Source organism: Heterodontus francisci, chromosome 42 (assembly GCF_036365525.1).
Source record: "Heterodontus francisci isolate sHetFra1 chromosome 42, sHetFra1.hap1, whole genome shotgun sequence".
Taxonomy (NCBI): Eukaryota; Metazoa; Chordata; class Chondrichthyes; order Heterodontiformes; family Heterodontidae; genus Heterodontus; species Heterodontus francisci.
The window spans coordinates 18,706,766-18,721,178 of NC_090412.1; the positions used below are offsets into that span (position 1 = coordinate 18,706,766).

The window sequence follows — 14,413 nt, forward strand, 5'->3', positions numbered from 1 at the left end:
TTGCCTCCCAGGTGCACGGGTCAGGGATGTCTCAGGTCGGCTGCAGAACATTCTGAAAGGGGAGGGTGAACAGCCAGTTGTCGTTGTGCACATAGGCACCAATGATATAGGTAAAAAACGGGATGAGGTCCTACAAGCAGAATTTAGGGAGTTAGGAGCCAAGTTAAAAAGTAGGACTTCAGAGGTAGTAATCTCAGGATTGCTACCAGTGCCACGTGATAGTCAGAGTAGAAATGAAAGAATAGTCAGGATGAATGCGTGGCTTGAGAGATGGTGCAGGAGGGAGGGGTTCAGATTTTTGGGACATTGGGACCGGTTCTGGGGGAGGTGGGACTATTACAAATTGGACGGTCTACACCTGGGCCGGACTGGAATCAATGTCCTTGGGGGTGCTTTTGCTAACGCTGTTGGGGAGGGTTTAAACTAATGTGGCAGGGGGATGGGAACCAAATGAGGTCAGTGGACAGTAAGGAGGTAGTAACTAAAGCCTGTAAGGAACTAGATAATGAAGTCAGCGTGACTAAGGGAAAGAGTAGACAGGGAGCAGATGATGAACGCAAAGGGACTGGTGGTCTGAGGTGCATTTGTTTTAATACAAGAAGTGTAGTAGGTAAGGCAGATGAACTTAGGGCTTGGATTAGTACCTGGGAGTATGATGTTATTGCTATTACTGAGACTTGGTTGAGGGAAGGGCATGATTGGCAACTAAATATCCCAGGATATCGATGCTTCCGGCGGGATAGAGAGGGAGGTAAAAGGGGTGGAGGAGTTGCAGTACTGGTCAAAGAGGATATCACAGCTGTGCTGAAGGAGGGCACTATGGAGGACTCGAACAGTAAGGCAATATGGGCAGAACTCAGAAATAGGAAGGGTGCGGTAACAATGTTGGGGCTGTACTACAGGCCTCCCAACAGCGAGTGTGAGATAGAGGTACAAATATGTAAACAGATTATGGAAAGATGTAGGAGCAACAGGGTGGTGGTGATAGGAGATTTTAATTTTCCCAACATTGACTGGGATTCACTTAGTGTTAGAGGTCCAGATGGAGCAGAATTTGTAAGGAGCATCCAGGAGGGTTTTCTAGAGCAGTATGTAAATAGTCCAACTTGGGAAGGGGCCATACTGGACCTGGTGTTGGGGAATGAGCCCGGCCAGGTGGTTGAAGTTTCAGTAGGGGACTACTTTGGGAATAGTGATCACAATTCCGTAAGTTTTAGAATACTCATGGACAAAGACGAGAGTGGTCCCAAAGGAAGAGTGCTAAATTGGGGGAAGGCCAACTATACCAAAATTCGGCAGGAGCTGGGGAATGTAGATTGGGAGCAGCTGTTTGAAGGTAAATCCACATTTGATATGTGGGAGGCTTTTAAAGAGAGGTTGATTAGCGTGCAGGAGAGACATGTTCCTGTGAAAATGAGGGATAGAAATGGCAAGATTAGGGAACCATGGATGACAGGTGAAATTGTGAGACGAGCTAAGAGGAAAAAGGAAGCATACATAAGGTCTAGGAGGCTGAAGAAAGACGAAGCTTTGAAAGAATATCGGGAATGTAGGACCAATCTGAAACGAGGAATTAAGAGGGCTAAAAGGGGTCATGAAATATCTTTAGCAAACAGGGTTAAGGAAAAGCAAGAGGGTAACTAGAGAAAGGATTGGCCCACTCAAGAACAAAGGAGGAAAGTTATGCGTGGAGTCAGAGAAAATGGGTGAGATTCTAAATGAGTACTTTGCATCGGTATTCACCGAGGAGAGGGACATGACGGATGTTGAGGTTAGGGACAGATGTTTGATTACTCTAGGTCAAGTCGGCATAAGGAGGGAGGAAGTGTTGGGTATTCTAAAACGGCATTAAGGTGGACAAGTCCCCAGGTCCGGATGGGATCTATCCCAGGTTACTGAGGGAAGCGAGAGAGGATATAGCTGGGGCCTTAACAGATATCTTTGCAGCATCCTTAAACATGGGTGAGGTCCCGGAGGACTGGAGAATTGCTAATGTTGTCCCCTTGTTTAAGAAGGGTAGCAGGGATAATCCAGGTAATTATAGACCGGTGAGCCTGACGTCAGTGGTAGGGAAGCTGCTGGAGAAGATACTGAGTGATAGGATCTATTCCCATTTGGAAAAAAATGGGCTTATCAGTGATAGGCAACATGGTTTTGTGCAGGGAAGGTCATGTCTTACCAACTTAATAGAATTTTTTGAGGAAGTGACGAAGTTGATTGATGTGGGAAGGGCTGTAGATGTGATATACATGGACTTCAGTAAGGCGTTTGATAAGGTTCCCCATGGTAGGCTGATGGAGAAAGTGAAGTCGCATGGGGTCCAGGGTGTACTAGCTAGATGGATAAAGAACTGGCTGGGCAACAGGAGACAGAGAGTAGCAGTGGAAAGGAGTTTCTCAAAATGGAGACGTGTGACCAGTGGTGTTCCACAGGGATCCGTGCTGGGACCACTGTTGTTTGTGATATACATAAATGATTTGGAGGAAAGTATAGGTGGTCTGATTAGCAAGTTTGCAGACGACACTAAGATTGGTGGAGTAGCAGATAGTGAAGGGGACTGTCAGAGAATACAGCAGAATATAAATAGATTGGAGAGTTGGGCAGAGAAATGGCAGATGGAGTTCAATCAAGGCAAATGCGAGGTGATGCATTTTGGAAGATCCAATTCAAGAGTGAACTATACAGTAAATGGAAAAGTCCTGGGGAAAATTGATGTACAGAGAGATTTGGGTGTTCAGGTCCATTGTTCCCTGAAGGTGGCAACGCAGGTCAATAGAGTGGTCAAGAAGGCATACGGCATGCTTTCCTTCATCGGACGGGGTATTGAGTACAAGGGTTGGCAGGTCATGTTACAGTTGTATAAGACTTTGGTTCGGCCACATTTGGAATACTGCGTGCAGCTCTGGTCGCCACATTACCAAAAGGATGCAGATGCTTTGGAGAGGGTGCAGAGGAGGTTCACCAGGATGTTGCCTGGTATGGAGGGCGCTAGCTATGAAGAGAGGTTGAGCAGATTTGGATTATTTTCATTAGAAAGACGGAGGTTGAGGGGGGACCTGATTGAGGTGTACAAAATCATGAGAGGTATAGACAGGGTGGATAGCAAGAAGCTTTTTCCCCAGAGTGGGGGATTCAATTACTAGGGGTCACGAGTTCAAAGTGAGAGGGGAAAAGTTTAAGGGGGATATGCGTGGAAAGTTCTTTACGCAGAGGGTGGTGGGTGCCTGGAACGCATTGCCAGCGGAGGTGGTAGACGCAGGCACGATAGCGTCTTTTAAGATGTATCTAGACAGATACATGAATGGGCAGGAAGCAAAGAGATACAGACCCTTAGAAAATAGGCGACATGTTTAGATAGAGGATCTGGATCGGCACAGGCTTGGAGGGTCGAAGGGCCTGTTCCTGTGCTGTAATTTTCTTTGTTCTTTCTTTGTTCAGTAAAGAACATAAGGCTGTCTCTTGTGGTTGTTGGAGGCCAATCATCTCAGCCCCAAAACATCGCTGCAGGAGTTCCTCAGGATAGTGTCCTCAGAACAACCATCTTCAGCTGGTTAATCAATGACCTTCCCTCCATCATAAAGTCAGAAGTAGGGATATTTGTTGATAATTGCAGAGTGCTCGGTACCATTTGCAACTCCGCAGATACTGAAGCAATCCGTGCCTGCATGCAGCAACAGCTGGACAATATTCAGGCTTGGGCTGATAAGTGGCATCTTCGTGCCACACAAGTGCCAAGCAATGACCATCTCCAACAAGAGAGAATCTAACCACCTCCCCTTGACATTCAGCAGTATTACGATCGCTGAATCCCACACCAATCATCATCCTGGGGGGGTGACCACTGACCAGAAACCTAACTGGACTAGCTACATAAATACTGTGGCTGCAAGAGCAGGTCAGAGGTTGGGAATTCTGTGGTGAGTAGCCGACCTCCTGACTCCCCAAAGCCCGTCCACCAACAAGGCACAGGTCAGGAATGAAAACAAGAATTGCTGGAAATACTCAGCAGGTCTGGCAGCATCTGTGGAGAGAGAAGCAGAGTTAACATTTCAGGTCAATGACCCTTCATCAGAACTGGCAAATGTTAGAAATGTAGTAGGTTTTCAGCAAATAAAGCGGGGGTGGGGCAAGAGATAACAAAAGGCAAGGTATTGATAGAACAGGGTCACAGAGAATAACTGACCAGAAGGTCATGGAGCAAAGGCAAATGGTATGTTAATGGTGTGCTGAAAGACAAAGCAGTAGTGCAGAGAGGGTGTTAATTGACAAAAAATTTAACAGCCCTGGCCCAAAGCACAAACATGAAAAAGAAAGTGGGCAGGCACATGGTAAAAAAATGAATGATTAAGCAAACTAAAATAAAACAAATAAAAAATAACTAAAAATAAAAAGAGGGGCACATCATGCTCTGAAATTATTGAACTCAATGTTCAGTCTGGCAGGCTGTAGTGTGCCTAATCGGTAAATGAGATGCTGTTCCTCGAGCTTGCGTTGATGTTCACTGGATCACGAAAGCAAGCCCAGGACAGATATGTGGGCATGAGAGCTGGGGGAGGGCAGGGGGAGGCTTTGGATGTGGAGGCTGGTGGGGTGGAAAGTGAGGACATGGGGAACCCTGTCACGGTTCTGGGAGAGAGGGGAAGAGGTGAGGGTAGAGGTGCGGGAAATGGGTCAGACACAGTCGAGGGCCCTGTCAACCACAGTGGGGTGGGGGGGGCGGAGGGAGAGAATCCTCAGCTGAGGAAAATGGAAGACATATCAGAAGCGTTGTCGTGGAAGGTAGCATCATCAGGAGCAGATGCGTCGGAGACAGGTCAGGAGTGCATTGGAATACTCTCCACTTGCCTGGATGAATGCGGCTCCAACACTCAAGCAGTTCATCATCATCCATGACAAAGCAGCCCGCTTGACTGGCACCCCATCCATCGCACCTTCAACATTCACTGCCTCCACCACTGGCACACAGTGGCAGAAGTGTGCACCACCTACATGATGCACTGCAGCAACTCGTCAAGCCTCCTTGGACAGCACCTTCCAAACCTGCGACCTCTACCGCCTAGAAGGACAAGGGCAGCAGACGCACGGAAACATCACCACCTGCAAGTTCCCCTCCAAGTCACCATCTTGACTTGCAACTCTTTCGCCGTTGCTGGGTCAAACATCTGGAACCCCCTTCCTAACAGCACTGTAGATGTATCTACAACACATGGACTACAGCAGTTCAAGGCGGCAGCTCACCACCACCTTCTCAAGGGCAATGGGCAACTTAGGAATGGGCAACAAATGCTGGCCTAGCCAGCAATATTCATATTCTATGAAATAACAAAAGTTCCTCCTTCCCAATATACACGAGGTATGATGGGCAATTGGGAGTGGCCATTATCCACGTTTGGGGGTGCAGAGAAGGAAAGGTCCAAAGGCCAATATTAGGAATAGGGAACTCAGCAGTTGGCCACACTGCCCTATTTACCTTGTGACACCCCTCTGGATATACCCAAAAATTGGGAGATTCCTGAAGATACAGACCACAGTATTTACTGTAAAATACAGTAAGCCTAAATTTGCCTTAATGGTACAGGTGTATGTTTTTCTGACATTAATTGTATTTCCCATCTGCAGCAGACCTCAAAATCAGCACGGTTCTAAACTTTCATTTTACTGAACCAGACAGTGCAAGGCAACTTGGTGTAATTTGGCACAGAACACCACTGACTGGAACGGATTACATCGATTTGTGAGTGGGTTACCGTGCAAATTGCCGATTTCCTCATGTTGGTGGAATGTCCCCGGCCCCATATTGGTCGACTGAAATGTTTAATTGTTACATAAGCCACTTCAGTTAAAATGTTCAGACATGATGTGAAAGGTTTACTCGCAGTAAAAGTACAACACAAGTAATAACATTTGTTCTGAACTTGTAAAATCCAATTATTTTGTTGAATTGATCAGCAGATGGAAATCCATACAGGAATCTGTTAACTATTTGCTTCCAGCCTAAGCTGTAGATGTTGCATGAATAAGCAAGACAGATGGGAAAAATGTTGAAAAGATATTCTTTCAAATCAACATAAATATTTCATAGATGTTAAAGGAGACCACTTTTTGTTTAAAAAAAAAAGTACAACAATTTATAAACAAAAATCAAGATAGACTTTGGAAAATATGTAATTCAAACACTGGTGACAATACTGGGAAGGAATTGGAGGAGTTACTAAATTAACATCTATTCGGCTAAAGCACGCTGAATTATCAATCCACATTAGATCACCTTCCATTTGCATGGTCAAAGGACTGTTAAAACAATATTCAAGGAATAGGGATATAAAACATGTTCGAGTTAGTCATATGCCTTTTTTTTCCCTTAAAACAGAAGTTTTGGCCAACAAGTTTGAAGTGATTTTGCAAGATAACATATCAGAGCTGCTTACATTTTTATGGTTGACACACTTCATGAGGACTAATTCTCTGTAAGCCCTTTTTGCATGGGTCTGGTTTTGAAATGGTCGGCTGAGTTTCTTGATAGCCACATTCCTGTCGAGAATTGCATCATAGGCTGCACTATAATAGGAAAATAAGACATCCAGGTAGACTGCGTCAGAAATGGCAACAGAAACATTCTCTACTCAAATCTGGAAGTTTTCAAACAATGCATGTACGAACAGTGAATGTTATGAAGGTGTACTGAAGCACAAAAGAATACCAAGCTAACCACTACACATTGAAGAGAATTAAAATTGGTTGTTGCACCTTGAAGTCTTCTATACACATCACTACACAATGATGTAATAGAACTCAGTTATCAGCATTGTTGCATTGTATCTTTGAAACTCTTGATAGACCAAAATATTGCATAATTTAAAACAGACTTAAAGTTAGCTGTATTCTTAAAATAGTTTTTTGTGTGTAGGAGAAACAATCCAGGAATACCATGTGGACATAGCTATTGCATTCAAGGGAAGTGACCCTTTGGTCTTGGGGCTGTTCAATCACAAACTAATCAGATCAAATTTTTTTAGCTCAATGCTGTGGCTTGAAAGAATAATGTATGTACATTTGCAACTGTTTCATTTGCGCACTGAAACCATCAAAGGAATCTCACACCAGATGAGCTGGCAATAGGCTTTTGTGTTTCGGGCTTTGGCCAGGTAAATAACCAACACCAGCCTAAGTGCTGCTATTTACACCTTATCCACCTGAATGGTAGAAATCAACATTTAGATACCAGAAATAATCTGGTTGGCATTGAGCCTGTCAGAAGTTCATCTGGATAGCCGTCCTCGTGGTTTTTTTCCAAAAATATACTTTATTCATAAAAGTTGTAAAAATACATTACAAAACGATTCAAATTGGACATTTCATGAAGAGCAATAAAGATCAGTTTCTTTCAATACAGTATATGAGGTGCCACACTACCCTTGCCTAGTGCGTTTTACCTGCATCCACCAGTGGCAATGGAAGGTGCTAGTTCGATGAAGCTGAAATGCCCAAATTACATTCATCCAACCTCAGTTAGCTGATTACGCTGTTTCAGTTTAATCATATCGCCTGTAAATAAATTCTACTATGTTTGACTGAATATTATGGTCTAACAGCATGGCGATTCCAGTCTTTCAGAGCAGGCAGATGTGTCTGGTGGGCAGGCTGCACAATCTCCTGTGCAGAAGACTCAAATAAAAGGGTAGTTGTCAAGCATGTGGTACAAAGTTACAAATTTCAGATGGTAGATGTGGATTTGGTAGGTTTGAGATTCTTTCAGCTTGTATGGATGAGAGCGAGAGATGCAGGGTGGATGAGCAAACTGACCATGGCACCGTGGTACAGGAAGCCATTCAAGCAGGGTGAGTAAACAGAAATGTAGTTGTGGTAGAAGGCGATAGTAATAGTCAAAGGGATAGACACTATTCTCTGTAGCCAAGAGTGAGAGTCCAGAAGGCTCAGGAAATCAAGGGATATGGGGAGTGGGCAAGAAAGTGGAGTTGAGGCAGACGATCAGCCATGATCGAATTGAATGGCGGAGAAGGCTCGATGGGCCATACGGTCCACTCCTGCTCCTGTTTCTTATATTATGTCTTGCAGGTAGAAGCCCAATATGGACTTCACAGCAAGCACACTCGACTGGTGTAGCAAACTGGTAGAAGAATTAGTTGTTGGCCAAGATTAATTTGCTATAGCAATTTGTTTTCACCAACTGTTCCACAAAAATTCTTGTGCACAGTTCCTATCTAATTATTTGTGTTCACAGCAGAATTATTCCATAACTAAATACATACGAACGTACGAGCAAGGAGCAGGAGTAGTCCATTCGGCCCCTCGAGCCTGCTCCGCCATTCCATAAGATCATGGCTGATATGTTCGTGGACTCAATTCCACTTTTCTGCCTACCCCTGATACCCTTCGACTTCCTTGTTTGTCAAGAATCTGTCTACCCCTGCCTTAAAAACATTCAATGACCCAGTCTCCACTGCTCTCCAGGGAAGAGAGTTCCACAGACCCGTGACCCTCTGAGAGAAAAAATTTCTTCTCATCTCTGTCTTAAATGGGAGAACACTTATTTTTAAACTCTGCCCCCTAGTCTTAATCTCTCCCACATGGGGAAACATCCTTTCCGCATCCACCCTGTCAAGACTTCTCAGGATGTTATATGTTTCAATCAGATCACCTCTCATCCTTCTAAACTCCAAAAATCAGTCTCTCTCAGTCTTAAACATATTCAACTGTGGAGCATTCACAACCCTTGGGTTGGAGAATTCCAAAGATTCACAACCCTATGAGCAAACAGATTTCCCCTCATCTCAGTCCTAAATGATCAACTCCTGATCCTGAGACTGTGCCCATGTTCTAGATTCCCCAGCCAGGGAAATCCTATGTGAGGTAGTTTGTTAGCAGCTTGGCTAAGAACTATGAAAACCTGCCCTGGACACGTGATGAATTTGATTTTTTAGCTACTGCTAGAAATCAAACCTACTAAATATAGCTAGCGTTAAGATGCTATTCTTTTTTTTTCCTTTGTGCCTCCTTATCTCGAGAGACAATGGATATGTGCCTGGAGGTGGTCAGTGGTTTGTGAAGCAGCGCCTGGAGTGGCTATAAAGGCCAATTCTAGAGTGACAGGCTCTTCCACAGGTGCTGCAGAGAAATTTGTTTGTCTGGGCTGTTGCACAGTTGGCTCTCCCCTTGCGCCTCTGTCCTTTTTCCTGCCAACTACTAAGTCTTTTCGACTCGCCACATTTTAGCCCTGTCTTTATGGCTGCCCGCCAGCTCTGGCGAACACTGGCAACTGACTCCCACGACTTGTGATCAATGTCACAGGATTTCATGTCGCGTTTGCAGATGTCTTTAAAGCGGAGACATGGACGGCCGGTGGGTCTGATACCAGTGGCGAGCTCGCTGTACAATGTGTCTTTGGGGATCCTGCCATCTTCCATGCGGCTCACATGGCCAAGCCATCTCAAGCGCCGCTGACTCAGTAGGGTGAGCAAGCTGGGGATGTTGGCCGCCTCGAGGACTTCTGTGTTGGAGATACGGTCCTGCCACCTGATGCCAAGTATTCTCCGGAGGCAGCGAAGATGGAATGAATTGAGACGTCGCTCTTGGCTGACATATGTTGTCCAGGCCTCGCTGCCATAGAGCAAGGTACTGAGGAAGATGCTATGGTACGTAGCCAAACAAATGTACTGCTCCATGTCAATGTTATTTGTCAATGACTTTCTAGAAATCTTTCTCACAGTAAATGCAGAATTCTTACAAGGGATTCAGAAGACTGAAACTTTTTGAGCTCCTTTCTTGTGGCTTGAGATATCCTTTAAACTGCTCAGACTATTGGGATTACTCCCAAGTCCTTTAAAGCCCAGAATACCACTTCAATTTCAAGGGGGAGATTTCATTGATGCAAAACTGCATTTAAGTGCAACGTAATGTTGCCGAAGGCAGACCCATGGTACTCTCATCAACAGCTGCTCTAAGTGACCCATCAACATTGGTAACCCATATTTTTGAGTCTCAAGTTGCCGCTGCATCTTCAATTAACAGTATAAGCACGGAGCTGGATTTTCTCCATCTTAGCAATAGTAATTGTTGATCTTTGGCTTTGATTTCAAGCAACAGCAAGAAAAGTAAATGGGGAGAGTGGCACATGGAAGTGTGAGCACTGCTCCCACATAACCACTTCCAAAACATAGTCTGGCAGTAGTCTTTTTTCCTGTCCCATTAACCTTAAATACTGGGAAGACTGAAGCCATTGCGTTTCGTCTCTGCCTCAAAATCTGATCCCTTCCCACTGCTTCTATCTCTGGCAATTGTCTTAAGCTGAGCAAGGCCATTCTCAACCTTGGTGTTGCCTTTGGCCCCAAAATGAGTTTATGACCACATATCTGCATCAAGAGTACCTCCTTCACCTCTAATATTGCTCAACTCTGAACCTGCCTCAACTCATCTGCTACTGACACCTTCATCCATACCTTTAATACTTCTAGACTTGACTATTCCAATGCTCACCAGCCAAGCAACCCACCTTTCACCCTACATAAACTTAAGCTCATCCAAAATTCTGCTGCCCATATCTTAATTTACTCCAAATCTCATTCATCCAACACCTCTGTGTTGCTGACCTTCACTGGGCCCCACCTGATGAAGCCTCAATTTTAAAATCCTCATCTTTATTTTCAAATCCCTCCATGGCCCTGCCCCTCCCTATCTCTGTAGCCTCCTTCAGCCTGACAAGCCTTCGAAATCTTTTTGCTCCTCTAATTCTGGCCTCTTGCACATTCTTGATTTTAATCGCTCCATCACTGGCAGCCATGCTTTCACCTGCCTTGGCTCTGATCTTTGGAATTCCCTCCCTAAACCTCCCCACTTCGCTACCCTTCTCTCTTCTTTTAAGATGCTCCTTGAAACCTAACTCTTTGATCAAACCTTTGGTCATCTCTCCTGACACCCCCTTCTATGGCTCTGTGCCAAAAATGCCTTTATGGATATCGTTTTTGGAATGTTTTACTATGTTAAATGTGCTATAAAAGTTGTTGCTGTAATGTGGGACAACACATCGGAAAAGGATGCACCACAGCAATAACAATTATATTTTGAAGGTTGCAGTCGCTTCACTGCATATTCTTCCTTTCTACATGGCTCAATTATAGTATATACTGCTTGCTTGTTCTGTGCATCAGTTCTAAGTTATGTTCTAAGCAATGTGAAACTTAACCTGCATAAGCACTCCGTGTTAATGTTGATCAGAGATCAGCATTAATTAATGCAGTTACTTTCTATGTTGGCTGCATCACCTGTAAGTTGATTTTCCCTCTTTATCAATTTGCTATTGGATAAAGAGCGTCGCAAGAGCAAAATATCATTTGTTTAAAAAAAGAATATGAAATGATTGATTTAACAAAAGGAAAGAGAAAAACGCTGTTCAGAAAACAAATGGGAATACAGATCTGAATTAAACACTAGAGCAGTGCTATCTGGAGTGCGTCTGTTCTTGCCTTGCTGTGATTGAATGTAATGTCAAAACCGCTAACTCACCATACAATCCCCTGTGCTCCTGAGCCAATGGGTTTCAAATTCTGATAGCGCTTCAAAACGGTGAAGGTTGAATCCCCAACCTCTACGCTGTAGAACTGGATGTCGCGTTTGTTTCTGTTCATGATGTCTGAATTGGTTTGACAATATGCATTCACATGTAACTGTTTCCCTCCAACCTGCAGGGATTAAAACAAAAATGCTCAAAATGGACAAAGGGAATAGTTTAAAGCGATAAAAATAATTTAAATTCATCAGATATCACACTTGATATGGGTTTCCTGTGAATCCTAAGGCAAGTTTACAGTAATCAAGACACTGCAACTGGAATTGAAGCTATTGGACCAATGTGAAAGACTTAACTAGCTCCTGTAATGGCTCAGCAGGTTCACACAGTGAGCAGCTAAAGCTAAGGTTTCACGTTCAATACTCAATCTGTTGTGTTCAACATCCCCTGACTAATATCAGGAACACAGTGTAGAATATTCTTGCATTTCCCTCCCGTGCCTTTAAAGTCAGGAAATGCAATTGAGATATATAACAACATATTAAAACTCTCACTTACACATACTTACCTACAAAGTTTACTTTCATGTCTATTGCCATGTTTTTGTCACACTTCTGACAACTTTTTCAATTATAAATTCCTATATCCTCATGATAATGGAAACTGCCTAGATGCTAGTGAACAAAATGAAATTAGGAGCAGGAGTCACCGGTTCGGCAAACATTTAGACTGTTCAAACAAAGTGGTTAGCACCGCAGCCTCACAGCTCCAGCGACCCGGGTTAGATTCTGGGTACTGCCTGTGCGGAATTTGCAAGTTCTCCCTGTGACCGCGTGGGTTTCCTCCCACAGCCAAAGACTTGCAGGTTGATAGGTAAATTGGCCATTATAAATTTCCCCTAGTATAGGTAGGTGGTAGGGGAATTGAGGGAAGGTGGGGATGTGGTAGGGAATATGGGATTAATGTAGGATTAGTATAAATGGGTGGTTGATGGTCGGCACAGACTTGGTGGGCCAAAGGGCCTGTTTCAGTGCTGTAACTCTAAATAAATAAATAAAGCAAGTGAAGTGTTATGCCAGCAGTAGCTGGCAGGGTTGGGCCAAACTTCAAAGCAGTTTTAAAAATTTCTTCCTCCTTCACTAAAAGTCTAATCTGTAACAGCATTAGCATTCCCAAATTGCCATAATTTTTGCTATTTCAGTATAAACATGAAATCAACATATGTAAAAAAAAAAAGTCATACAATAACTTTAAAATGTGGACTTAATTACATCAGTGCTCCCTAATCCAAATAGAGTCTTCTATAATGGTCTCGACTCCTCCATGTGCAACACTAACAGAGATGGACAAGTAATATAATTTATGTATTTATTTTGAATCAAATGGCAAGATAAGTGATCAGCAACATTCAAATGACCAAGTTTAGATGGGTGAGAAGGTGCATGCAGATGTCTGACAGGATCTCATTCTTGCCACTTTACAAGGTACACGAGGCACCTCTGCAACTCTGAATCCAACGCCTGCAAGTTGACATATACATGGGTCAAGATGAACCTGAATATCCATCTCCAGATCTGGCTATCTTCTCTGTTGTTGCTGAATCCTGTTATTCTAGGATCATTGTGACAAGCAAACTTTATCCTAAACTCTCAACCACCATCCACTTCATTGATGCTCCTGCCCACATAGTCCTCACCTTCACCATGCACAAAGCATGTCAGCATGTGGATTTGTTCCCGAACGGAGGCTACTGGTTCAGTTGCCCTCATCTCCTTTGGCCTCGGGTTAGACAATTAAAATACAATTGAGAGACACATCGCTGATAGCAGATCCAGACACTGAAAATGTTTACTGTTTATATCAGAAGTACTCTGAAGCTTTTTGAATTATAAAAGTGAGATGTGTTACAATAAGGTTTCTTTAAACTACACAATATGAACAGAGCAACGCTACTTTTAAAAGGCTGTATCTACAGTACTGCACAATTTTCAGCTGGTTGCAGTAGTTTTCAAAAAATGTGAATAAGCCAACAAAGAAAACACTGCTGCATATTCCTATCATCAGCTACTGGCAGTAAACTGTTAAAAGTGCCTCAGGGTAAAATACTACAAATGCTAGAAATACCACAAGCAGCAGAGGGTCTTCAAAAGAATCTTTAGAGCTGCAGGTATAATTATACCATTTGAATCTGCAGCAATTCAACAAACATGCTGAACGATAATAGATAGTTATCACCATGAAAAACAGGATCTCAGTGCTCAGCACTCAAAATCTTTGTGAATGATAAACAATGATTAAGTCAGAAGCACGTAGAACTATAGAACACAGGCAGAGGCCATTCAGCCCTCAGTGCCTTTACCTGCAGTAATCAAAAACCAAAACCGCCCTAATCTTTCCCCCTTTACCTGCGATCTTCCTCTGCTTTTATTAGATTATGTACCCCTCAAAAGATGCAACTACTCCCTGTGGCAAAAGCATTTATCAGAAGCAATCAATACTAAAATATACGCAATCTTCACATCACAAGCTGCACTTCCAACTGCTTAGAAACCTCAAGCTACTGGTTCTCTCAACAGAAACTGCACAACATTTTTTAAGGGTCAATTAATGAGATACATTTATGAGTGAGCACCTTATGAAAAGCAGAGTCTATGCAGGAGCGCAAGATTTACACTACCTCGACACCATCCACTGCAAAGAGTTTGGCTTTTCAAATGTAACCCATCAGCCACAGAGCTGCTCAGACACCATAACCACTCTGCCCAAGTCAGGAACTGATTCAAACTTGAGTGCTTACTCCAAATATCATTATAATAAAAAGAGCTTGCTTGCAATCAATTAGGTCATCTTAACTAAAATTACACTGTCTACAGGAACAGCATCACTACT

The 14,413-nt window shown here is 43.4% G+C and overlaps 1 protein-coding gene across 3 annotated transcripts in view; it reads right to left on the reverse strand.

The window, feature by feature from the left end:
• Window positions 1–14,413, reverse strand: part of LOC137355495 (mitogen-activated protein kinase 8) — a 116,304-nt gene that overhangs the window by 32,350 nt on the left and 69,541 nt on the right. For all 3 annotated transcript variants that reach the window (XM_068020691.1, XM_068020692.1, XM_068020693.1), the window contains exons 2-3: window positions 11,521–11,696; window positions 6,429–6,558 (exon numbers count right to left, since the gene is read on the reverse strand). In XM_068020691.1, the coding sequence (XP_067876792.1) occupies window positions 6,429–6,558; window positions 11,521–11,642 (252 nt within the window). In that variant the 5' untranslated portion in view covers window positions 11,643–11,696. The remainder of the gene's footprint in view (window positions 1–6,428; window positions 6,559–11,520; window positions 11,697–14,413) is intronic.